At 38.1% G+C, this 27902-nt stretch overlaps 2 protein-coding genes and 2 pseudogenes across 3 annotated transcripts in view; 1 reads left to right on the plus strand and 3 right to left on the minus strand.

Annotated features, from left to right (window-relative positions):
- On the plus strand, positions 1-13202 carry LOC146451316 (cotranscriptional regulator ARB2A homolog). The gene is made up of 12 exons (XM_085099424.1): positions 1-141; positions 305-410; positions 741-818; positions 2406-2515; positions 3363-3428; positions 5369-5493; positions 5836-5899; positions 7188-7265; positions 8086-8205; positions 8696-8809; positions 10160-10250; positions 11151-13202. The coding sequence occupies exons 2-12, from the start codon at positions 368-370 to the stop codon at positions 11663-11665; spliced, it is 1404 nt and encodes a 467-aa protein (XP_084955550.1). The 5' UTR covers positions 1-141; positions 305-367; the 3' UTR covers positions 11666-13202.
- Positions 13203-13671: 469 nt separating this feature from the next.
- Positions 13672-18116, minus strand: LOC146451317 (zinc transporter ZIP1 pseudogene; annotated as a pseudogene).
- Positions 18117-19925: 1809 nt separating this feature from the next.
- Positions 19926-21777, minus strand: LOC146451318 (zinc transporter ZIP1 pseudogene; annotated as a pseudogene). Its single transcript, XR_014860078.1, has one exon. The product of XR_014860078.1 is annotated as a zinc transporter ZIP1 pseudogene (transcript).
- Positions 21778-25950: 4173 nt separating this feature from the next.
- Positions 25951-27902, minus strand: part of LOC146451319 (zinc transporter ZIP1-like) — a 2023-nt gene continuing 71 nt past the window's right edge. The window contains exon 1 of the mRNA XM_085099438.1: positions 25951-27902. This exon is cut by the window's right edge and continues 71 nt beyond it. Coding sequence (XP_084955564.1) covers positions 26791-27789 — 999 coding nt within the window. The 5' untranslated portion in view covers positions 27790-27902 and the 3' untranslated portion in view covers positions 25951-26790.

Consider the following 27902-nt stretch of genomic DNA (forward strand, 5'->3'; position numbering starts at 1 on the left):
AGAGGCTTGGCTACCAATGCTGCAGAAGGGAAATGAAAGTCTGTTATCTTCCTTCGTGTTTATTTCTGAGCCTCCGAAAAGAACTGTCTAATAATGTTCATATGAGGAAAGGGACTTCTGGTTTTGATCACTGCGGTTCAGGTATTAACACTTCTTACTCTGTTAAAGACTGTAGGACAGCTAGTTCACGTCTTTCTGTTTCGGAGGTTATTTCTTATTTGAGCTTTATAATACACTGAATATATTAATTATGGAGCTTTCAATTTCGTTTTCAAGCCTTGAGTTGTTTTACTTTGACTCGTAGATTTCTTCAGTCGCAGCCTTGAAAAACACTTGTGATGCAAAAAGTGACCAGCGCTGTGACCAAATGTCAGAATCATTAGAGCCAGAGCAAGACAAAATGGGACAGCGTGAGTGTTCTGCAGTGAACTGCAGTACATGTATATGTTAGAACGTTAATTTTGTCAGAACTGAGCTGGCCTAAAACAGCTGACCCTAACAATCCTTAACTTGAGAGGGGTTTGAATTGTGTTCAGAATTTTATGGCAACATTACGCTTTGGAAATTATTTTGTTTTACTGCCAGACCACTTGGAAGGGAATAGTTCTTAAGCTTATTTTTACATGTGAACAGTGCCTCCCAATACAGACTCAATACACACTGAGATATTTTTGCGCAGTTTATGACCGTGTGGGCAAAGCATATGTTAGCAATAATTATACCAGTCTTGTTCTTTGTAGATTTGGGTTTAAAATCAGCCAAGGAGCCTATTTTTCCACAAACATTGGAAGAGTTTGGATACAAGTTCGTGATCACAGGTGATTTGTTTTTAATTACTATTTACGTCTTCATAAATTTCAAAAATGTGTCACATTAACTTTTTTCTTGGAATTATGGCAATTTCTGTTACATTAAGAAGCATTAGTTTCAAGGCCAAAATTCTACGGTACAAAGTTTAAGTTGGCACACCAAGTAGGACCCACGAAATTCTGACTAAGGAAAGTACAGTACTTATTTTCTGAAATAAACTATTCGAAAACATCACCTAGGATAAGATTGATATGACCATCATTCCATACTTTGAAATTCATCACCCCTTACTCTCTCAAGTGCGTTTCTTTTCTTTGTTTGTTTCTGTGTTCATAAATTTCTCCACCTTCTTGAATTGCTTATGAATAGACTGTACAAAAAAAGTTCAAAATATCTTATTGGGACCCCCTATCTTGGGCCCCCTTTCTTGAAAAAGGACCCCCTAAAATTTCAGAAGGAGTCCCACTGGACTGTCATTGGCCAATTTCTAGAATAAACCCTGTCTGTATCACTGACTAAAAAAAAATACGTGTGCATGTATCATTATTTTATTTACCAGGCTTAAAGGCCGGGCCAAACAAGAGCCAATAGCTCTTGTTTGGCCCGTAACTATCGGCTACTATCGGTTGCTCTCATCGAGTTTGAACAAGCTCAAATTTTTGTTGATAGTCGCCGATAGTTTTCTCTCATTTGGCACCACGCTTGATAGTTGCCGATAGTTTTGCGGTCAGCAGGACGTAAAATTCAACGCTTCCTAGTCTTCTCACGTTTTCCATGGACATTGCCATCTTCTTCTTCGTTGAATAGAAACATGAGCATCAAACGCCGCAGCTTTTCGTTTGCGTGAAAAATTCACTGTACATTGTGCGCCATGTTTGTTTACTCGCAACTGGGTTGATGATGCAATGATTTGTCACGCAATTCAACTATTGACAACTATCGCTCTCATTTGGCCCGGTCTGCCAATAGTAGCCGATAGTTCAACTATCACCCACTATCGGCTACTATCGGCTCTTGTTTGGCCTGGCCTTAAAACATAACATCACATTTAGGATTTCTTGAATCACATAAACCAAACATTAACATTCAAATCCTTGCAGTATGCAGGATGCTTGTCACATGCATCTAATTTTATAATAAATGATCTAGCTCTCAGGAGTCTCCTGCAACTCAGTTGTAATGGCATGTACAGCTGTACAGCATCTGAACTAGAAGGTCATGTTAGAAGAACTCTTGTTTTCTTTCTCCCAGTACATGTACAGGGGTATGCCTGTCTCACTGACCAAAGACATCTTCAGTGTATATACCTCTTCCTAACCGAGTTCGAGGTCTGTACTGTAAGTTACGGACCAAGTTTTTTTCCCATTGATTTATGGCCCAAGCAGGAAGCATGCAGGCCATAAATCAATGGCAAAAACATACAGTAGGTTAGTAAGATATTAATTTCTCTGAGGTTAATCAGGCGTGCAAATTTAGCAGGCTGTACAGTGAAATACGGCCTGCAAAATTGACCAATCATACTGCACATACTAACTGAGAGAATTACTATAAAATAAGGGACTTCTCCATATTTATCTGGTACTGGTTCTCTACAGATGGACATGTGCGACAGTTGCGAGATATAGATACTGGAGAACCATTCAAGTTTGAAGTTAAAGAAGGTGATAGGGAATTCAATCAAAAGCGTTATGAAGCACTAGGAGAGGTAGGATCTTAGCTTGTGCAACAATGTGAAGTTCCAGAAAATATCTGTACAATCCCTATGGAATATTATTGGCATTTATAAGAGGGGGGGGGGGGGGGGTTTAAAACCCATAGTTTATAAAGGAAAGTGCGAAGCTAACTAGAGAGGTGGTAGGGGGTTCCAGACCAAAATAAACACTGTACTCTTATGTTGGATGTGTATGCTGGTTGGATATTTCCTGGAACAATACATTCCTTTCAAACATGCAAAGTAAGGTACATGTAATTAAGAGTTCTCTCTCTATATTCCACACTAGATGGAATAATGTAACACTGCCATGTTCCAGCATTTTGTGATATGCAGGTCAATAACATGGTGCAAACACCGGCAGACTCAAAGCACTACTGACCTACAATTTTGTGAATTTCTTTTGCCTTGGTTTTGCACCAAGGTAATGCATGTTTAACCCTTTAACCCTTAATATCGAAGAACAAATGAAATTCTCCTATCTTGTCGCTATACTTTTCTTATAAAAGTACTGGGGAGAAGTTATAAAAATATCAAGAAAATTCACCTTGGGTGATCATATCCTTAATTCTCGTGATCTCAAGAGTTGAATAAGCATTAATTTACAAGGAGAAATTTGATGCTGATCACTGTTAGGGCTTAAACTAGGGTTGATTTCCAGAAGTCACAACAGTCTTGATAAAGTTTTGGCTGCAAGATAGATTTTCTACCCTTAGTGCTCAGTAAAAATAATACAGAAACTTCTGTATCTGAAAATTTACTAAGATCTTTGCTACATCTCACACGCTCACGCATTGTTACAAATCTTTTTGACGTCGGGTATTTTTGTGTGTTTTTTTAGGTGATAACTGAGTATGTCTACAAATTATTGGAAGAAGAAGTCCACCTGACGAAACATTTTGTTCCAGTGAGTGTTAAGTTTAATGTTATATCCAGATAGGCCTGTGGTTCTCCTCCTTGCCAGTTTGTGTAACTCTGTGACTACGGTATAAGGGGTGGTGAATGGGCATGTACATGTATTTCAGAAGATATATAATTTATGTCTTGCAAAAGTTTAGTCAAAGTTTAGGGGTCTTGCAGTCTTTTTGCAAAGCCAGTTTATATGCAGTCTCTGTGTCCTTTGGAGGGTAAAGAAAGTCTAAATTGGCCTGCACAAAAAAAAATTAATGCTAATCTCATTGTCTTGCAAAGTGTCAAATTTACCAAATATTTTTCCAGTAGACTGTTCACAGTCCCCCTATTTTTCCGTGGGATTCTCGAGACCGGTATGCTTCGATGGAGCTGCCGCCATCTTGGTTTGTAAAAGCGAGCGCGATCTGGGGAGACTGTCTAAACTACCGAGGGGAGGGGAGTGGAGTTTGGAGGCGGCGGGAAAAATAGGGAGACTGTAACAGCTTCTCACTGTCTCGTGTTCGAGGGGCGTGCCGAGACTTTGTCGCCTCGACTAATTGAATCAAACAAAAAATATACTCCCCAGAGATAAACATGTCAAATTGAAGGAAATACGATAGTACTGTTTCTGTACCATTTCGAAACAAAGTACAGTTGCGAAAGTCTTTCGAGTGTAGGCTTGAAAATACAGTACAGTACATCAGCTATTTGCAAAGTGAATTTCATTACAAGCGGAACACATGCAGTGAAGCAAACAGCGAAACCTTCAGATACATGCCGCATATTTTGTAACATTTATTTTAAAATAGCAGTCGGCGATTTCGGGAAGAAAAACAAGTACATTTCCACAGAAAATTTGTTTAAGATCCCGGAAAGAGCTGGAGTTGCCAGCATTCCTCTAGCCGATCTTTTTAAAGCACATCGATCTTGGAGTTGAAGTGGATCCACAAGATGGGAAATCTTCACGTCTTTGCAAAAGCGCTTGCGAGGAAAGCCACGATCAGCAACGTTTCAAGCGCTTTGTGTGTGTTGTTTCGCCCCAGAGAATTGTCAAAAAAAAGTCGTCCCTACAGTTCGCCATCTACTTCAAAGCAGTTCAAAGAGATGGAAAACTGTAGTCTGCCGCCTGCCAAACGTCCGCTGATTTTCAACTATCAGACCTCCGAGCCGACGAGACAAACGATAAAAATCAAAACATTCCCCACGATCTTCACATTACACGCCAGCCGTATCCCCTTTTAGAACCAGCGGTGAAAGGTACGTCAGTCATGCTGTCAACGCTTCAGAACTACTATTGTCTAATTGACCAATGAGGTGTTGCCGTTGCTGGTGCAACGGGCCTTTGGAACGCGAGACGGTGAGAAGCTGTTACAGTCCCTCTATTTTTTCGCTTCCCATCCCCAACTATACTAACACCCACTCCCGCTCCCCTCGGTAGTTTAGACACTCTCCCCAGATCGCGCTCGCTTTTACAAACCAAGATGGCGGCGGTTCCATCGAAGCATACCGGTCTCGAGAATCCCACGGAAAAATAGGGGGACTGTGAACAGTCTATTTTTCCAGGGAGGTTATACTGAAATTATTTGACTGGAGAATTTGAAGAAAAGCTTGCTCTATAGAGGTGGTGCCACAGGAAGCATGAAATTATCTTTGTTGGTCAATGTTGAGCTTGAAACATCCTTTAAGCTTGTTTATTGTGCTTTTTTCAGTGTACATAGTTGATCTTTACAATCTTGTAGAGGTAATATATAGAATTTAATTAATTATTAGTTAAAATGATGTGCAAGCAAGGAAGCTAAATGAACCATTTGGCTATCTTGTTAGCTCCCTGGCTAATTTAGGATCTAGATAGCAGGTAAAAAAAAGAAAAAAAATGAAAAAGCAAAAGGAAGGAAGAGCTTATTAAAATGTGACATGCTAACGTATGTTAATGGTTGTTGTTGATGGTATACTCAGGTTGATGCAAAAGAGGATGAAGACAAGAGTTTCATTTTTATGAGTGATAATGCCATGACCTGTGACAAACTGATGATTCTCATTCATGGAAGTGGTGTAGTTAGGGCAGGACAATGGGCGCGAAGGTGAGTGGTTTCATTGGAAACAGTGTGGTAAATTAAAATAACAAAATATTGGGATAAAACTTCATAACCATAATAATTTGGTATTCCTTTTTCATAATTCACAGAAAATAACATTGATCATCATTGAAAATCTTATTACAGTCTAACCTCTTTATTAGGGACATTAAGGGGACAGGGATAAGTGTCCGCATTATAGAGGTGTCCGTTTTAGAGAGGTAGGCTTTATATGGATTTGGGTCTCTCAGGGATCAAGTGAACTGTCCGTAATAGAGAGGTGTCCATATTAAAGAGGTGTCCGTAAGGAGAGGTTTCACTGTATTTTTTTTTTCTATCTCTACTCAGGTTAATTATTAATGATGACTTGGATTGTGGAACAATGTTGCCATACATCAAGCGAGCTACTGAGGTCTGGTCTCTGAGTCAATTATGTGCATGTATCTATTAGCCCACTTTAGCAGGAAGGAAGTTTGCTTTCTTGCATTAGTCTTGGAGCCTACTTTACTCAACTCAGGGTCCCAAAGGGAGATTTCTGGAGCCATGGAGCCCAGAGCCTAAAGTCTAATCTCTATTATTTGGGCTCCTAAATGTAATGTAGCCTGTGTCACAGATGGAACAAACTGCCAGTAAGTAGTGAATTAGCGCCAAGATCGTTGTTTTACATCCCCAACAAAGGAACTGAAATACTGCAAGTGAAATTCAAAATCCTGTTCAATCTAATTGGCGATAACCAGATCAATTGAACAATGATTGTGTGCAAAGACCAATTAGTACTCAGATCCTCAGGATATTTTGCAAGTTTTTAGTTAGGGAAATTGCTTTGTACAGGGTTAACCTCACAATTTCCCTTTTCAGGATGTTTTTTTGCATTGTGTTGTAACCTCCTGAATAAAATGTTATGTTATGTTATGTTATGTACATGTACAGCTGTTGGGAGCATAGAAGAAGGTGCTAATGTGCAGATGCTATTTACTGGCGGTTGATTCCGTCTGTGGTGCAGGATAGCTACATATGTATTCAATGGAGCCATGAAATAAAGCCATGGGGCCTAGAGCTCTGCATTTTTTTGGGCCAGAGTCTTGTGAGTCCTAAACCCCTTTGGGACCATGTCTGCTGCATTTAATATTGCTGTCTGAAACTTGTATCTAGTCAAACCTGTATAATTTGTGACTTAGTAAATAGCAAATTGTGGTTAGCCCCAAATTTAGTTGTGGATTTCAACAGCCCTTGCTAAGACCTGCATTTCCTGAGTTGTCATAAATGGCACAAAAATAACTCTGCTTTAAAATCCCAATTTCAATATATTAAAATTCAACCTGAAACAGTTAACATCACTGTGCAGGTCTGGAGAATAAATCATAGAGTTTACATGGGTTTATTTCCTGGAGCCTCGCAGAGATGTTTATTACTTCAGGCTGAATTTTAACATTTTGAAATTGGCCTATTTATGAGGTACTTCCTTATTAATAATAATAAGTTCCATAAAAACTTGTGTACAAGCTGCACTCGTAGATAAGCCGCACCGCCAACTTTGGCATTCGATTTGAGAAAAAGTTAAAACTTTAAAAAAAGCAATGAAGTTTGATGCCTTGTACTTGTGGTACACATTTAGCTTTCAAAAACTAACTTATCTAGCGAATGTGAATCATTGCTTAATTTACCATCAAGTCAAATAATTTCATTTTCCCAAACTTTAGGAGGGTTATGGTGTACTTATCACCAATGGAAATCAGAATTTTGTGCGGAAGAAAAAGGAGGGAAGAGTATTTATCAGAGTAAGTGCTTTTAAAGAAAGATGTCAGGCTAACTAAATATTAAATAGCAACAACAGAAACAAAGTTATCAAATATGATGTGTTCCCTTACCATACACTGAAAATAAATTTGTTTCAAGGCAATGTCACCAATTGAACAAATTATATGTCAGTTGTATGTTAGTTATATGTTAGTTAATTATATGTCAGCACTCTGCAGACTCATCACTATCACTTTCACAACTTTTTCTATGAGATAAACTTACTAGTGGTCAACTGCCTGACGTTTTTTCCACGTCATCCCATATGTTTCCTTTGCATTTAACACTTAAGTTTTACAGGCTAGACTGTAAAATGCAGTTAATGGAGAGTCGTGCCCTATGAGCAGTAGGTGTTTGTGGTCACAACAGCACGCATACCTAGCTAGTGTGACTATGTTTAACTCAAAAGATCATTGTCACAGGACTTTTACTGCATGTACTACTGTTTAGTTCTGCTTTCCTTTGTATATTCTGGTTGGTTACTTCCTTCAATGTACCATTCATCAAACAGATGTTATTCTCCTCCATAAATTTAATTGGTTCAGAGGTTTTGTCAACTCTGGAAAAAAGGGAACATATTATTTTACATAGTTTGTGATGGCACGTATGTTATTGCATAGACCTGATTGATAGTTATAATTTAGAAAGTTTACAAATATGTGCACAAAAATGAAAATATTCCATGTATTTGCAAGCCATTATATTTTTCACGTGGCAATAGTACTGCACGGCATACAGCTTTGATTTTATGGGTGTATTTATAAAACGTTCTATTTTTTATATTTATTTATATTTTATAAGGGGAGTGAATCACCAGAGAAGCATTTTGTCTATGTGTGGGATAACTTTATTTCAAAAGCTGCAGCTGAAGCAGTGGTTGTTGTAGCTCACAGCTATGGAGGAATTGTCATTGTGGAAGGGGTAAGTAGTTGCCATTGTCAGGGGATACATTTTCAAAGTCAAATCTACTTCGATAGCAGTCAGAAATTGCGACTGTTTTCATAGCAGCTGTACTTTGAGTTCTGCCAACCTTCTAAGGGAGACTTTACCATAATTTCAATGCACCTACCCAAGTTAAGCCTGATTTGGGCTGGGGAAAATGTGTAGGGCATTTCTTTCAAACCCGGAGACATACTTGTACGTGAATAGTTGGACTCATCCAGTGTGAGCTTGAAAGAGAAAACAAAAGTTTTACAAAATAAAGTAAACAGAATTGACTTACTATAATTTCAGCCATTTTTTGCACAAGGGAGACAACATTGATAATTAAAAATCTATAATTAGTTAAATTAAAGAGTTTATTTCTTCAGCTTTTTTGCTGTAAATATGGCTGCATGTTCTGAAATAAATACTAACAATACCTTGGCATGTTGTGTGTTGTTTATTTTGTTAAGCTTATTATCAATTTCAGCTTCACAATTGCAAAGGAATCATGGACAAGGTAAAAGCTGTGGCCTTTACTGACTCTGTACATAGTCTGGCTCACCAGAGGGCAAGCAAGAAATTTCTAAAATGGATGCAAAGGGTAAGATCAAATCACAGCTGACAGTGCAAGTTAAAATTATTATTGGAAGATAAATGATCATAAGAAGGCCAGCTGTGTTTAATGGTTACCGGTAATAAATGGTCACTTGGTTTTAAGAGATATTATTTCAATAAAAAATTTAATGTTGTGTAGTTGTTAAAAATATCTTTACTCCCCCCCCCCCCCCCCCATGGAAGGGATTTTTCCTGTGACTCCCTCCCTGACTGAAAATTTTAATTTTAGCTTCATACTTTCCTTTGGCACCCCACCCCCCTCAAATTTCCAATGTCTTAAATGTGGAGAGCATGGATATTTTTTGGAACTACACAGGTTGGAGAAGCACGGCCTCTGTTTTTTAACACTAATCTCTGAATAAAAGTTATCTGAGGTTTGCATCCTACATGTACTTCAAGTTGTTGAACATTTTTTTTTAAATGTAAGCTATTTTTTACTGGTTATCTTGTTTAAAACAGGAGCAGCAGTGTTTTATCAGGATTTAAAACCACGAGGCACAGCCAAGTGGTTTTAGACCCGAAAAAACATGTGCTGTGAGTCTTTTGAAAAGCATGTCAAGAGAGTTCATAACAATGATGCTTTTGTGAACGTTGGAAGTTAGCATACGAGAAAAATATTAAACACTGCATACTAATAAGGAGGAGGTTTCATTGGGTTTAAAAACCACTGCACGTGATGTTTTATCGACCAAGGTCAATGGGCTTATGAATTATTAATTAGTTTTCAAACTAATTTTAAAGGGAAGCCTATAAGTCAAAGTTAAGGAATTTATGGAAGAATCTTTCACTGATGATAGCTATTAAAATCCAATCAAAGCTCACGTTAACCTACAGTGTGGTTGTTCAAAGCACAACTAGTCAGACCAATTTTCCTGGGCTCCCCTAAAAAAGGAAGGTGGCTGATTAATATAATCTTATAAAAGAAATTCTCTCCTGCTTGTTATGTTTTTGTTATTTTCAAACAAATATGAGTAGGCAGTGTCATCTCCAGTCTGTAGCTGCCTGCCCTTGGTAGCCGGATTTCAGCTGCTAATGACCCCGGATATTAATAGCCTTTCATCATTCTGTCACATAGAGCCAGCGAAAAACAATTTACGCTGCCTACTTGTTTATAAACTATTGAGACATTGCATGTATAATTTCTCTGTTACCTTTAGTTAGCAAAGCACACCATGCACTCCCAAAATGATTAACTGTCATTCTGCCTTACACTTTGACTTAGACAAAGCTGCACATCTTTATCCCTTTGGGCTCCCTGCTGATGGAAGCGCTACATGTGCAATAATATTATTTTAATACTCAACCTCGTTAAGTTTATGTTTTCTGCTGTTTGTAGAATTCACGTAACTGGGTGTCGTCAGACCTCCCTCTGGACGAGCCAGTAACATCTTTGTTCAAAGGAAGAGATTGTGATATGGTATCAGCTGGTAAGGACAGCTGCTGATGAGTTATTATTATTATTATTATTATTATTATTATTATTATAATTATTATTATTATTATTATGCGGAGTGCGCTCCTATGCCTAAGGGGATCGAGAACCCAGAGAAGGAGGAACTTAGACGTTAAGGACAGTGATCTCGAAATAGAGAACGGCCAAGCTTGACTTTCCTAAACTGCTATAATAGAAACTTTATTATGGGTTGATTAATAGGTTTCTGTATTTTTCTCATTTTAGTGTATTGGAAATTGGATTGGAAACACTGTGACTGGGCATTTATTTAGAATATTCTTATTATGAGGGTATATATATTTTTGTTACATCAGTGGAAATTGTTTTTTTATCTTCTGAACCAAACACATATAAACTAGCTTTTATATATAAGATGTTGATATTTTACAATTTTATGACAGCAAACTGTAAAATCACTCAGTTTTTAATACAATCAAACTGTATCTAGTAGATTTTATTCTTGTAAATAATAAAGTTATCATTCCATTATTTTTAAATTATTATTATAATTATTATTATTATTATTGTTGTCGTTATTATTATTATTATTATTATTATTATTATTATTAGGGAAAAATTCAAACAACATGACTCATCAATATAAATGTTCTTCAATCTTTAACTAGCACTTACAAGTGCCTTTATTAACAATAATGTACAATGTGTTATCTACTTCTTTTTTGGCTGGAATCTGAATGTGATGTACATACATGTATAGCATCTTTAAGTAATAATTTCCTTTTAACTAAGATGATGACATTAGACTGTCTCTATGATCTATACAAAAGTAATATACGCGATAATTGGGGTTTTTTTCGATCAGAAGGGGTAAGTGCTCCACAATATTGAAACATACTGTGTTTTTACTTTTCAGGTACAGTGAAACATGAGCTCACTTCACACCTTGCATTTGAATCGGTCTTCAAGTTCTTTGACGAGAGGCTCAGAGCATCAGTAGATGAGTCTGACAACTCTGAAGACCAAGCAGACACGTCCAAAGACCAAGCAGACATGTCCAAAGACCAAGCAGATACCTCCAAAGACCAAGCAGACACCTCCAAAGACCAAGCTGAAACCTCCAAAGACCAAGCAGACACCTCCAAAGACCAAGCAGATACCTTCAAGGACCAAGCAGACACGCCCAAAGACCAAGCAGACCCGCCCAAAGACCAAGCAGACACGTCCAAAGACCAAGCAGACACGTCCAAAGACCAAGCAGATACCTCCAAAGACCAACCAGACACGTCCAAAGACCAAGCAGATATCTCGACAAGTGTCACAGAGACAACTGAAAACAAAGACAGTGCCTCAAGCTCTCAGGACATTAATATGGACTCTTCTCAGAGTCAACAAGATGGCTCTCCAATGGAAACTGATAACACTACCTAGGTTAAAATATTCTGGTTGATAAAATAGCATATAAAGAAAGCTGTTCTCCCAAATCTTGCAGAACAAACTAGTCAGTCAAGACAACGTGTGCTAGAGGAAAACAAACAAACTATTAAAGAAACAAACACATTAAGCAGTAATGGAATTTTATGTCCTCCTATTTTACTCATTGCCAATAAGTTTTCCACCCATGTTTAGCCTGGACAAGAAGATAGGGCTTTGGGCAAGTACTGTTGTTTTTAGTTTTCTCCCTTGGAAACCATTATTAGTTAGTGAACAACTATGAAAAAAATGATTCTGTTGGAATTTAGTCACCTGACATAGTGGGAAAGTGCTTCCATCAAAATTAATTAATGTCAAAGCAGTCGCCTCAAAGAAAATTACAGCAAAATGATGTGGTCTCATGCACCCTGTCTACCTACTCTTTGGCACCCTACCTACTTCCCCACCGAGAGTGTTGACTGTTTGTCATGTATAATAATAATAATAATGAATAATAACCTTAAAAAGGATTATTTACCCTTGGCAGTTAGTGATAGTGAAGCCAAGCATTAATCTTCACAAAGAAATAAATTAAATTGAGCATAACATGGTTAAGAATCCAATCTGGCAGCTGGCTATTTTCAAGCCCAGCGGAGAAGTTGAACTTGGGGCTGCTGAGAAACAACTCCAGCAAACGGTCAGAGCAGGACTTGAAGTCCAGTGCCCTAACCACTGTCTCCACCCATAAAAAGGTCAGAGCAGAATTTTGATTGACTGAAAAGAATGTAACTATCAAGGTTCTTTAACAGTATTTTAGGATGTGCTTTTGTATGGTGCAATGATTTTGTTTTGTTAGCCATGTGGTAAAATTTCCACATTTATTTAAATACTGTTTCCTTGGACGACAGGGCTGCCCCTCCATTATTCATCATCCCTCCCTTCCTCCTCAAGTTAGTGCCCCTCTTTTTGAGGATGTCTATTTGATTGAAAATGGGGGTGGTGGAGGGGAGGAGGGAGGGCATTTGGTAGGTCCATAAACCATCATGTAATTTGCAAAGAATTACATTTAAGTTGTAACATGAAATACAAACTAAGGAAACCACTGGTGATCAGCATCAAATTTCTCCTTGTAATATCAATGCTTATCCAACCCCTGAGTGTCTCCTCAGAACATTTATAAGGAAAGTATGGCCGGGCCTGCCCAAGTAAGGAAAGTGGTCAATCCCATGTAATTATTACTGTTTTAATTTATTTTTTTGTGGAAATTGTGCCCGCAACCCAGAACTTTGTTAATCAAGGAAATTATGAAGAAGGTACAAGTAGTAAGATAATGTATGAATATAATAATTATTGTTGATCAGTGACTCCTGTTTGTTCATTTTCAACAAAAGATTGTGTAAACAGAGAATTAATTAGTGGTTTTTATTTATATTAGTTGTTACTTAGTCAACCACTAAGCTCTTCAGCTTTTAAAAACGTGAAACACAAGTGAATTTTATTAGTGAATATGTCTTACTAAAAGAAAGGAATAAAATAATCTGTTGAGTGACTGAGAGTGCTTCAAGTCTTCCATGTATTCCTGAGACCTCAGCTTTAACACCATGAAGGCTCATTTACCTACTAATAATTGTAATAAAACAAATATTATTAGGTTCGATCACATGGCCGGCCAATTTACAGGTTACAATTTCTCAGCCAGTTTCCTTGTCTGCTGATGTAGCAGGGGGTAAATGATGGTGCTACAGATTTTTATAAATCATTCATTCACTCACACATTTTCTCTGTCAAATTGATCTGCATGTGTAACTTATCTTTAGTTTGGCTTGCTGTCTAAGGGTTAACAATGTGTTTAGCCTGAAATAGGTTGGTTGCCATTTACACTCTCCAGATGACTGCCCACAGAATTGTGACAATTTAAAATGGCCAAAACCAAAACTCTTTCCATGGGGGAGGTATGGATATTTTCTGGAACAAAACCATAAAGTATAGATAGGGTAATGACACCAAACTAATCAAAGTTCACCTAGTTTTGCAGTGTGCATGTTAAGAATCTCAACTTTGCACTCTTTATTTATTTAAATGATGCAGAAATGCATCCTACATGTATACTTGAAAGGAATAAAAAATGGAAATTTTATTTATAACAATATTGTTGTGAAATATATATAAATAAGGCAAATGATGCCCTTGTTTTTTTTATATATTTCATAAATCACTCATCTGTAAAATGTACATGAATAGTTTTTTTGTAATCAGAAACTCACATATTTCACAATTTTGCTGACAATCCCTATGAAGACCTGTGCTTTGTCACTTGTTTTTAATACAACTTTTGTCACAGTTGGCCAATTTCCGTGCAATTTATTGCTCGTGGGCTATTTGAGACGTAACGTAAATATGCATAAATTCTAAAAACATATATACCGATATCACGCTGAAATTTGCAGCAGTTTTTCATGTGATTTGAAGCTGTAGCCTTCCGCAAAAAAAAATTGCAGTTAAGTGTGACAATTGTTGCATCAAAATTGCACATATGGGCCTTTGCATACAATAAACTGGTCAGCATTAAAACTCCTCCTGACATAATAAATTTTATATTATCCTCATGATTTTCCCCCTTCAGTAATTAAATAGTTCAATTTAAAATGTTTTTTGTATTGGGTAACTATAGCTGTAGAATACAAGGTCACATACATTTTTCATATCTTTCATTGAATACAACCTAGTATTAAATAAGTATGGTAGAACCCCACTTACTCGAACTTGGTTAACTCAAAGTCCCTGCTAACGCAAACAAAATCAATCAATTATTAACTATCAGCTATCTCAAATTCAGTTAACTCAAACTCCCCGCTAACTCAAACTAATTTTACTTTCCTTTGGTCCGTGGGTCAGTAGCCTCAAAATGTCAGAACATAGCTGATTGACGTGAGAAAAACACCGCATACTCATGAAGAGTGTTTTATCAGAGGATAAAACACCGCATACTAACAAGGAAGTTTATCCATATAAGTCACTGCATGTGATGTATTATCAACCATTTGATAGGTCAATGGGCTTATGAATTATTAATGAGTTTTGAATTGTAAACAGAAAGCTGTCTTTTTCTTTCATTTTTCTATAAGACATTTTCATCAGAAATACTTGCCTATTGTGACTTCTGTTTTTATAACTTACTGTTTATCAGACCCCACTACAAAGATTTCTGTCACTCCAATGTAAACACACTTCTACATAACTAATCTTGGGGAGAGAAGAACTCCCTTACATATAAGCTAAAAACTGCGTTCAGTCCTAGGGTGTATCGTTTACGCGTCATTTTGGTACAAATTTCTGAAAGCAGCTATGGATTTTAGAGGCCCCAAGAGACAGGTTTAGGAAATCAAAGGGTTTTATGCCACACACTACACACTAGACAGATTTGCTTTTATATACCACTGCAAACGCTTCACTTGAGTTGTTTGAGTTTCATACACAAGGAATCTGTCGAGTGTTGGTTCCTAACTATGTAGGTCTTATGCCCTTTAATTATAAAGCTTATTTTATTAGCATTTCATTTAAAAACTTAATATACCACTAAGGTTCTTACAAGATAATCCCACTCTGTGCCAAAATAGAGCTTATCTGGAAAGTTTGATTTCAAGGCAAAAAGGTCACATACAATAATAGCCCTGCTATAGGCCCCAGGTGGGTTACTCGGGTATAAACGTGACAGGGGGGTCCGACGGAGCCTAATATTTTGCACCCAAAAAAATACATGGACCTTATTTTGTGCACCGAAAAAAAATACAAGACTGGGCATTTTAGACCCAAAAAAATACATGATTGGATTGAATTGCGTAAGAACTATTAGCCTGGCGGAAATTCGAATCCAAAAAAATACGCACAGATTTTTCAGACCCCAAAAAATACACGGTTAAATCTTCAACCCAAAAAAATACAGGAGTTGAAAATTTAAGACCCAAAAAAATACGTCGGACCCCCCCCGTCACGTTTATACCCGAGTAACCCACCTGGGCTATAGGCCCTTCAATTTCATTTCATATGTTGGTCTGCAAATAGAACAAAAGAGGGCTGGGCTTTGGATGATGCTACAGTCAACTCTCGCCTTGCGGATACCTCAAGATTATGGACATCCTGATAATAATGACAGCTTCCCGGCAAAACTAAATAACAGACATTTGACCTAAATAAATTCCAGCTATTACGGACTCTAGCTATAAAGGAAACTAACTCACAGTCCCGGGGTCCGCAGCAAAGAAACTTGACTGTATTTAAACATAAAACAGTTTAATAACACAATGAAAAACTCTTTAGCAAATCTAAATGTTCAAAATTAAAATTCAGTGATTTATAATTAAAACATATGTCACTCAGTATATTTTGCTTTTGGTATAAAATTAATTTAATTAATTTAATCAGTTTCATTATAATAATTATTGAAGCGTCTGTGTTGAATTGCTGGCTCCTAAATCATGGTGAATGCTGGAGTCTTTGTGTTCCAAAAGGTTAGCATAGTACAGGAGTGCAGTTACAACTGAGTAACCGACGATCATAAATAATACCTTTAGAAGTCGGTTGCCGTTTGCTTCAAGCTCCCTTTGGAAGATTTCAAAGAAGGTCACGAACAAAAACGTCCCATTCGCGATCCCTTGCAAGATCCCCGATGAGAAACTGCTTGAGAGTTGAGTGGCGTTATGAATCACAGCGATGCCTATACCAATCCCAATAGGACCCATGATAGAAAAGAGGATAGCCGATTTGAAAATTGTTTTCGTCTGCATCTGGTGTTGCACCAAGTTCACGCTAAGTGAAAATGCAATGACGGATTTGTGGATAACTATGGCCACTGCGATTTGCGCCAAACGTTCAACATCAGCGATTAAACCTAGAGCAAGTCCTTCAAATACAGAATGCAGCGATAACGCGAGAATCAGGATGTATACCCTCAAACTCGATTCTGACGCGGGATGTTGAGGATGAACATGAACAACGGAACTGCTCGAAGAAGTCGACTGGGAAAATCCGTTCTCCCTATGTGGATTATTTCCTAACAGCGGCTGTCTTTGGCCATGGCTGTCATGTGATCCGTGCAGAAATGAAGTATCGTGACATGAGTGAACTAATTGTTCTACGGTGAGCACCAGAAAGAAACCGATACATGTGGTAAACTCGGCTACGGGAAAAACCGTGTGAATGCCAGCCAAGTTGAAAGCTTGCTGATACTTTTCTCTGATCATCGGTAACAAGTCTAGTAAACATGTCGCAAAAAAGACTCCTCCAGCGAAGCAGTTGCAGTAGCTCAAGAATCGTTGCCTTGCGCTTGTATGAGAACCGCGGATCTTCAGCGGTAGAAGACCGACAAAAAGGGTGAGTAGAAACAAAATGGCGATCACAATTCCTTTGATGGCGTCCTGTTGCATTGCGATCCTCAGTCAGCAATTCCGTAAGACATAAAAACAGTTCAAAGGAGAATGAATATAAACGTCTTCAGATTCACAATTTTGTGATGTGTCCGTGAACCGGTAACCACAATTGGAAGTATATTTGGACGTTACTGCCTTTTTCTGTTGGGCTTTGTTTGCTGATAAGTTTTGCTGATAACAAGTTCTGTTCTAAACAAACCAATCATGACTCAGCGTACGAGTGTGTGGCAATCACGTGAAAATGACGCAATGTGACTGTATCAACATAATACAACCTTTTGCAACGAGGTTGGTTTTGCAATCACTGTCGAAAGCTTCCGATTTCAGGGCCAATTCCATTTCATTTTCCCTGGTTAGCTCATAAACATTCGATGGAAAAATGCTCTAGGTAGTGGAATATGTCCACAGAATAAACAATTCTGAGTCCTGCCTTTCTTCGAAACATCGAAGTTCCGCTTGTTTGTAGGAGATCGGATGTCTAGTAATTTTCATAAAACGCGTCTGAAAAATTCATGAAATGGAAACTTTTGGCACTAGGAAGATTTTAAGAAAAAAATCGGAGGGATGTAGCTGTGCTAGATAGCGTCCAGTCGTGTTTTATATTTTTTTCCGCGAACTATTTTTAGTGGCGGTTCAGTGATTTCACGTCTGGTTCGCCATACAGACAAATGTATGAAAAGTTCAAAACACGACTGGACGCTTTCTGGCACAGCAACATCCCTCCAATTTTTTTCTTAAACTCCTTTTCCTAGTGCCAAAAGTTTCCAAATCATGAATTTTTCAGAAGCGATGTTTTATGAAAATTATTTGACATCGGATTTCCATACCAACACTGTTATTTCAAGCCTGTTTGCCTACTCGTCAAAAAAGCGTCGAAAACCGTGATAAGGCCTATTGTACTATCGATTGTGTGTTTTACTGTTGTTTTTTTTTTCTTCTAATCCTTGACCTTTCCTCGGTATCACGCACACGTTCGCTGTTTCTTGGACCGGATAAAAGCTGCACCTATCACGTAGCGCGGAAGATCGAGAGCATTCTTCAGCCGGGCATTTAAGGCCAGTTATTTCAACAGAGTATAACTTAGGCCGCGGCTTAAGACAATCAGTGGGCCTCCAAATCTGTTTACAAGTGTTTTACTAGTATTAAGTAGATACGATAAATAGTTTTCTAGTCTGGGATGCAAGCCTTCTTGCTACCGTCAACAGCAGCCAATGATTTTAGATATGACTGGTGGCAAAACTGAAAACGGCTTAAAACGTGGTTTTGTTTAACACCGTCTAAATGATCTTTTTATAACCGACCCTTAAAATGTTGTCTCGATCCTGTGTTCCCAGAACCAACACAAAGAATCATCTAAATCTTACCCCACTGAGCATCATCTACGGCTTTTTTAATCAGCACAAATTGTAGCGCTTGTTAAACTACAGCCGACTCAGTCTCGTAGCAAAGTATTTTATTTATAAGTGTTTCCTGCCAGAACAGCCACTAAACCTTCATCTCTTCCACTTAGGGTTTCGTGAATAAGCCTCAATCGAAAAATTTATTGATGAAGTAATTTTTAAAATGCAGGAATATGCATGTCAGTGGGCAGAAGCTCCGTCTGCCATTAATTTAGACATGCACTGCGCTCCACTCCCCTTGCATCCTCTCTCATAGTGCCTCAGTCAGTCTTTAAAAGGACATTCAAATGTCATTTCCATTTTTTGTCACTCGATCAGCAAAACAATATTCAAATATTTGAAAAATGCACTATTTCTGATTCCAGCTATATATTTCTTGCTTACTAGTCAGTAAAATCTTTAAGGCTATCTTCAAACACCTTTTGGAGTATAATGCCTTGTGCCAAATTTCAGTCATGGGACTGCCAAACAAATTATTACATCAGCCAACCCAATGTACATCACTTTTCAAAGAGAGGGGTGGCTTATTTAAAGAGATGTGTGAAAGTGAAGGTGGCATCAGTGAAGTTGAAGAAAAACGAGAATGCATCAGAGAGAAGAACCTGCATCTTACTGAGTTATCCTGTAGTGTAGTAATTTAAAAATATATGTACTACATCATGGCTAATCTGGAGGAGAGAGAAGTACTCCCTTAAATATAAGCTTTATACTGGGTGTTCAGTCCACGGGTGTATTGTTTGCAAGTCATTTTGGTTTTATATTCTGAAAGCAGCTATGGATTCCAGAGGCCCCAGGAAAAAGGTAGGAAATTCAAGGGTTTTATGCCACACATTAGGCATATTTCCTTTTTTTATACCACCGCAAACGCCACTTGAGTTGTTTCGGTTTCGTACAAACTGAGAAATCTGTCAAGTGATGGTTCTTAACTATGTAGGTCTTTTGCCCTTTAATTAATAATCTTGTTCTTACTTATTAAGCATTTTGTTCAAAAACTAAATATGCCACTAAGCCAGTTCTTACAAGATAATCCGGCTTTGTGCCAAAATATAGCTTATCTGAAGAAAGTTTCATTTTAAGACAAAAAGGTCATGTACAATAATAGCCCTGCACATAAGCCTTTCAATTTCACATGTTGGTCTGCAAATAGAGTGAAAGAAGGGGGGGGGGGGGGTGGTTGAGATTACAGGACGTCACACCCACCTAACTGGGCAGCTACAGTCGAATCTCGCCTTGCGGACACCTCAAGATTACGGACACCCGATAACAATGACATCTTCCCGGCAAAAATAAATAACAGACCTTTGACTGAAATAAATTCCTGTTATTACGGACTCTCGCTATTCACCTTCACCTATCCACTTCGTGCCATGTGGCACATAAGGCCTCACTCTCGCTATTAAGGACACTAATTCGCAGTCCCAGGGTGTCCACAGAATTAAAAGGGAGTTTGACTGTACTTAACAATAAAACAATTTAATAAGTCAATTACATGCTCTTTTACAAATCTGAATGTTCAAAAATAAATTTCAATTATTTATAACTCAAATCTATGACATTGTTCAATATATTTTGCTTTTGATATAAGACTAATTTAATTAATTTAATCAGTTTATTGTAATATTTCTTGAAGTGTCTGTGTTGAATTGCTGGCTCCTGAACGATGATGAATGCTGGAGTCTTTGTGTTCCAAAAGGTTATCATAGTACAGGAGTGCAGTTACAACTGAGTAACCGACGATCATAAATAATACCTTTAGAAGTCGGTTCCCATTTGCTTCAAGCTCGCTTTGGAAGATTTCAAAGAAGGTCACGAACAAAAACGTCCCATTCGCGATCCCTTGCAAGATCCCCGATGAGAAACTGCTTGAGAGTTGAGTGGTGTTATGAACCACAGCGATGCCTATGCCAATCCCAATAGGACCCATGATGGAAAAGAGAATAGCCGATTTGAAAATTGTTTTCGTCGGCATCTCGTGTTGCACCAAGTTCACGCCAAGGGAAAATGCAATGACGGATTTGTGGATAACTATGGCCACTGCGATCTGGACCAAACGTTCATTATCCGTGATCAAACCTAGAGCAAGTCCTTCAAATACGGAATGCAGCGATAACGCGAGAATCAGGATGTATACTCTCCAACTCGATTCAGACGCGGGATGTTGAGGATGAACATGAACAAGCGAACTGCTCGAAGAAGTCGACTGGGAAAATCCGTTCTCCCTAGGTGGATTATTTCCTAACAGCGGCTGCCTTTGGCCATGGCTGTCATGTGATCCGTGCAGAAATGAGGTATCGTGACATGTGTGAACTATCTGTTCTACGGTGAGCACCAGAAAGAAGCCGACACATGTGGTAAACTCGGCTACGGGAAAAACCGTGTGAATGCCAGCCAAGTTAAAAGCTTGCTGATATTTTTCTCTGATCATCGGTAGCAAGTCTAGTAAACATGTCGCAAAGAAGACTCCTCCAGCGAAGCAGTTGCAGTAGCTCAAAAATCGTTGCCTTGCGCTTGTATGAGAACCGCGGATCTTCAGCGGAAGAAGACCGACAAAAAGTGTGAGTAGAAACAAAATGGCGATCACAATTCCTTTGATGGCTTCGAGTTTCATCGCGATCCTTAGTCAGCAATTCAGTAAGACTTTAAAACAGTTCAAAGGAGAATGAATATAAACGTCTTTAGATTCACGATTTTGTGATGTGTCCGTGAACCGGGCCGTATAGAAAACCCTGAATTAGACAATTCTATATTTGGATGTTACTGCCGTTTTTGTTGGGCTTGTTTGCGATAACAAGTTCTGTCCGAGACGAACCAATCATGACTCGGTGTGCGAGTGTGAGGCAATCACGAGACTAATGACGCACATAACTGTATCAACATGCTATACAATTACAACGTTTTGTAACGAGGTTGGTTCAATTTCTAATAATAGGCCTTATCACGGTTTTCGACGCCATTTTGACGGGTAGGCAAACAGGCTTGAAATAACAGTGTTTGTATGGAAATCCGATGTCAAATAATTTTCATGAAACATCGCTTCTGAAAAATTCATGAATTGGAAACTTTTGGCACTAGGAAAACGATTTTACGAAAAAAATCGGAGGGATGTAGCTGTGCCAGAAAGCATCCAGTCGTGTTTTGAACTTTCCATACATTTGTCTGTATAGCGAACCAGCCGTGAACTGCTACTAAAAATAGTTCGCGGGAAAAAATACAGGGAAATGTATGGAAAGTTCAAAACACGACTGGACGCTTTCTGTCACAGCTACATCCCTCCAATTTTTTTCTTTAAATCTTTTTCCTAGTGCCAAAAGTTTCCAATTCACGAATTTTTCAGAAGTGATGTTTTAAGAAAATTATTTGACATCGGATTTCCATACAAACACTGTTATTTCAAGCCTGTTTGCCTACCCGTCAAAATGGCGTCGAAAACCGTGATAAGGCCTATTTAGTTAATTTCATTTTCCTTGGTTGGTTCTAGGTAGTGGAAAATGTCACAGAATAAACAATTCTGAGCCCTACATTTCCTGGTAACATCGATAACGCTATAAGTTTCACCCGAAGTTTCGTGCAGTCATAATTAATCAGTTCTCGTTATTCGTTCAGCCAAAATGTGTGAAAATATTTTGTGCCTATCATTTATAATAACAAAAAAGAGTATTGTTTCACTTTGAGATAACAACTCGAAAGTGTTTACTTGATTGTGCTTCGAATCATGTACAAAAGCGCATGGTTGTTGCATCATTCTGTATTTGCTGCTGAAATACGCTCGTATGTGCGTGTCAGTGCCCTTCACGGTTCTAGTTTCTAAATAACACGTACATAATTCCAGTTTATCGAATCAGCAACTCACTTGCATACTCGCAACGGAGGGGCTGCTTGAAGTACAGCAAGGCCTGGCGATATTCACTATATTTTTACAAACGTATGGCATTTCCATTTTAGAATGTATTGGGGTATCAATAGACCCATTCGGCTAACGCAATGTTGTACCCAATTCAGATCCCCCGGGGTTAAGATTCTTGGCTTATGCATTTGCATTATAATGTAGCTTAATGTAGCGTTCACATTTAAATGATATGGAAATACTTAGAACAAAACATTTTATGCCCAGACGATTTGAATTGGGTACAACATTGCGTTAGCCGAATGGGTCTATTACAAGTGTTGGCATTTGGGGTCCAGGGGCCCGTTTCTCGAAAGTCCCGGTAAACTTACCGGGCCCGATAAGTGATTTTGGTGATAAATGTTTCTTAACAGAAGTCAATTCTTGTTAGCTTTCAATACTAAATTTTAAAATCTTATAATTCTATGATAAGATTGGCCAAGTACCAAGCCTGTAATCACTGTGTAATCGGCGAAAAAACATTTAAAAATATACTTATCGGGCCCTGTAAGTTACCGGGACTTTCGAGAAACGGGCCCCAGAACTGTATATCGAGCTGTCATTAGCATCGAACATTTGGCTAGTGCAGGTTTTCATCGTTTTATTGGCTAGTTTTGCGTTTAAAGAACGGAAGAATTTTATACGGTTTAATTAAAAAGATATAATTGTACTGGAAGAATTTTATACGGTTTAGTTAAAAAGATATAATTGTACTGTATTTAAAAATTTTCATCACACAAAATTATGTCCTTTCCAAAATCTCAGCCTCGGGTTTACTCTTAAAATATTCTTAAAATTTTGCAAATTTCAGCATCGATATTCTTATAAAAAAAAATTATTATAAAAAAATGAGTGTATATTAGTAGGTTTTTCAAAGCGGAAAAACGTGATAGATCTCTCGCCAAAAGCAAGGCCAAGGTTTGTGGTTCCATTGTTCTGTCGATTGTGTGTTTTACTGTTTTTTTTTTCCTCCTAATCCTTGACCTTTCCTCGGTATCACGCACACGTTCGCTGTTTCTTGGACCGGATAAAAGCTGCTCCTATCACGTAACGCGGAAGAAAGCATTCACCTTCAGTGGCATTTAAGAAAAATACTTAGGGCCAGTTATTTAAACAGAGTCTAACTTAGGCCGCGGCTTAAGACAATCAGTGGGCCTCCAAATCTGTTTAAAAGTGGTTTATTTAAAGTAGATACGATAAACTGAGTTTTCTAGTCTGGGATGCAAGCCTTCTTGCTACCGTCAGCAGCAGCCAGTGTTTAGATATGACTTGAGGCAAAATTGAGCCTCTCTATGGGTACCCACGGTCTTCGTTTTCTTCGCGATTTTTTCGCAAATCTTCGTTTTTTTTAGGAAGATCTTCGTTTTTTCGGATTGAAATGGCTTAAACGTTTATTCAGTGTTATTCACAGTTGATAAATATTTCACTTCAATAGAAAATTGCATAACTCACTGTTTAAATCCACGAAAACCAATAGAAACAGTTATTGAAACAATAAAGGATTGTTGGATTCTTTGGCGACGTTTTAACCCCATTTTAACATGCTAGCAACTGATGAGATTCCAAGAAATCGAAACTACAGTCTTGCATGAGAAACAACATTAGACACTCGCCAGAAGAAATTTTACTAGCATCCTAGAGACTTACAAGATAGTTTTCTGTCTTAGCTTTAAATATCTGCTGCGGATGCGAGCTAACCAAAATAATGGAGGTACGTGTCAGCTCTAAGAACAGTAATAGCTGTTTTTAAGGTAAGAAGCAACTCAGAGAGCTAAAAGACAGCCCAACAAGCTATAGCTCTCGAAAGCGAGAGACAACAATGATAAGCTTTGTAAAGACGAGGATCTGTTGGACACTCTTATCCGTGCAATCTTCACGCAGCGAGATACAATAGCAGAAGCATTAATTCACGAGTTAAGAAATCCACGGATCCTGTATCCTTACAGAAAACATTTATCTAGCGCTACCTAAAATCTTGAAGTCAATCCAAGCCGATAACCCTTAACAAATGCCACAGACCTAGCATACACAATGGCATATCAAAACCTAATCCTTACGGCTCTTAGTGATCAGTAAGAAACCCTCCATTCAGTATATTTGAGAATTCCCCCTCACGATCAAGACTAACACCTTTAAGAGCCGTCGCATCACATTTTGATCTAAAGGGAAGATTCTCTTATACAAAAGGAAATCGCTTAAAGACATGCTTGTAAAACCAAAACGGACACACAGCGAGAGTCGCGCAGGTATGTCAACCCCATTCAGAACACACAGAAATGTGGTCAAATGCCAAAATTCAGAAATAACAGATATTTTCTGTAGTGTTTACGAGTTTTAACAGTTTTATATCTGGGTGTTCAATTTGATCACGCAAATTTAGGTCAATTTTTAGATCTTCGCTTCAATCTTAAGATCTTCGTTTTTTCCGCGGTGATCTTCGCGTCTTCGATTTCTTCGGAAAACCCCATAGAGAGTCTCAAAATTGATCAAAGGCTCCTGTGAGCCAACTCGTGAATGCAGATGACACATCAGTAATTGAAATTAAGATGGCTACGGACACTTCCTCGAAAGCTAAAAGAAATTATAGCTTTGCCCGATTATGTAACGAGAAACAACCAGTCTTGTACTATAAAAATGATTGTAAACTCATTCCCTACTGCTTGAATAAGGTTATTCTGATGCGCCGATTAAAAAATTTCAACGTATTTTTTTTTATTCCAAGTTCATGCTAACACTAATTGAATTTAAGACACCGCACTTTGTGGAACAACTTTGCTCAAGCTGATCTCACAAAGGGAAATCTATTGAACAAAGTGTCGCATTACATTTCATGCCCGACATAAATGCGTAAAATTTTTCCTTTGGAGTTCAGTCCACGCAATCTTCAAGTAAAAATGATTTGAAATATGACTAACTCTTACTAAGTGAAAATTATTCCAATGAAAGCGACTTGTCTGTATTATGCTTCATTAGTCAATGAATGTACCAAAAAGGTTTTGATCCTGTACTCCGTAAGTTGCGTTCATGGTTCACATGCATTTCAATAAATTCTACTGTACACGGTATGTATTAAACAGTTGATGAAAATTTATCGACCGCGTCCTTTTGCTTTCCCATAAATTACCAGATGTAAATTGCGAAAATAAAACATATTTTCCCTTTGAAACCTCTTTGAAAGCTGACAAGATCTAAAAATGTTCATTTCACCAGAAATTTGCATAATTTTGCGTGACATGGTACTTTCCGCTTTCGCGTGAAAACTGACAGCCAAACTAATTTTTTTTAGCAAACTAATCTGCTTAATGTTATACTTTTGTATGAGAAGCAAAAATATGATGAAAGATGTCGAGTTTTCATGTATGCAAAAAGTTATGATTAGCAGTGAACTTTCCAGTTATTAAGAGTGCTTCTTTCAGCTGAAGACATTTTCTGGCGGCAAAATTTCAAGCAGCGCAACGCAATATCACGCAATCTTTCTGACTAAAATTATCAGTTAGTTCAATCGCGAAGGGAGCATAAGTTGAAAATATCGGCGTGGCCTACAATAAATAAGGCCACTAGTGTGTTCGGGAATTTTTACTCACAAGGCTGGACTGTATTTTCCTTGCTTTATTCCCAACAGTTCTCAATCTAGTTTACACTCTACGTTCGTGCGACAACAAGTCAACGATCTACGATTACACTCTTTGTTCGATCTTAAGTACATTACAGCCATTCAATCTCCTTTCGGAGCTTACTAAAGGGCTCTTATCTGGAAACAACTGTTAAAGAATGTCCATTCATTCACGATAAGAATCAAAAGCAATTAAATGTCTCAAGTATAGATGTAAATTCATCCACTCTCTATTTTCGTATTTCCTGTCACAAAACAAGTAAAAATATATCTGTGTATAAGTTGCGTTACTTAGCGCGATAAAATTTTCCGACACCAGTGCTAAACATACATCAACGCATGCCATGAAAACGCTCTAAACAACGTCTTGTTTTTCGAAGTTCTTGCCGACACTTCACTGATTGAATTTCTAAATTAAATTATTTTTAAATTCAATTATTGTTTCAAATTCTTAAAAGACACCTCACTTTGTGGAAAAAACGAAAAAACCTATAACTTTGCTCAGATTCAACGAAAAATCCCCATTCTTACACTAAAATGATAGTCAAATTATTCTCTACAGATTGAATAAGATTGACTGACATAAATTCCTGCTATTACGAAATCTCGCTATTAAGGACACTAATTCGCAGTCCCAGGGTGTCCGCAGTTAGGGGAGTTTGACTCTACTTAAAAATAAAACAATCTAATAACCCAATTAAATGCTCTTTGTCAAATCTAAATGTTCAAAAATAAAATTCAGTGATTTATAATTAAAATATAAGTCATTGTTCAATATATTTTGCTTTTGATATAAGACTAATTTAATTGATTTAATCAGTTTATTGTAATAATTCTTGAAGTGTCTGTGTTGAATTGCTGGCTCCTGAATGTTGGTGAACGCTGGAGTCTTTGTGTTCCAAAAGGTTATCATAGTACAGGAGTGCAGTTACAACTGAGTAACCGACGATCATAAATAATACCTTTAGAAGTCGGTTGCCATTTGCTCCAAGCTCGCTTTGGAAGATTTCAAAGAAGGTCACGAACAAAAACGTCCCATTCGCGATCCCTTGCAAGATCCCCGATGAGAAACTGCTTGAGAGTTGAGTGGTGTTATGAACCACAGCGATGCCTATGCCAATCCCAATAGGACTCATGATAGAAAAGAGGATAGCCGATTTGAAAATTGTTTTCGTCGGCATCTCGTGTTGCACCAAGTTCACGCCAAGGGAAAATGCAATGATGGATTTGTGGATAACTATGGCCACTGCGATCTGCACCAAACGTTCATTATCCGTGATCAAACCTAGAGCAAGTCCTTCAAATACGGAATGCAGCGATAACGCGAGAATCAGTATGTATACTCTCCAACTCGATTCAGACGCGGGATGTTGAGGATGAACATGAACAAGGGAACTAGTCGAAGAAGTCGACTGGTAAAATGCGTTCTCCCTAGGTTGATTATTTCCTAACAGCGGCTGCCTTTGGCCATGGCTGTCATGTGATCCGTGCAGAAATGAGGTATCGTGACATGAGTGAACTAACTGTTCTACGGTGAGCACTAGAAAGAAACCGATACATGTGGTAAACTCGGCTACGGGAAAATCCGTGTGAATGCCAGCCAAGTTAAAAGCTTGCTGATATTTTTCTCTGATCATCGGTAGCAAGTCTAGTAAACATGTCGCAAAGAAGACTCCTCCAGCGAAGCAGTTGCAGTAGCTCAAAAATCGTTGCCTTGCGCTTGTATGAGAACCGCGGATCTTCAGAGGAAGAAGACCGACAAAAAGTGTGAGTAGAAACAAAATGGCGATCACAATTCCTTTGATTGCTTCGTGTTGCATCGCGATCCTTAGTCAGCAATTCAGTAAGACTTTAAAACAGTTCAAAGGAAAATGAAGACTCACGATTTTGTGATGTGTCTCTGTGTCCGTGAACCGGGCCGTATAGAAAACCC

The sequence above is a fragment of the Pavona decussata genome, unplaced genomic scaffold, assembly GCF_977016875.1.
Source record: "Pavona decussata unplaced genomic scaffold, jaPavDecu1.1 SCAFFOLD_391, whole genome shotgun sequence".
Lineage (NCBI taxonomy): Eukaryota > Metazoa > Cnidaria > Anthozoa > Scleractinia > Agariciidae > Pavona > Pavona decussata.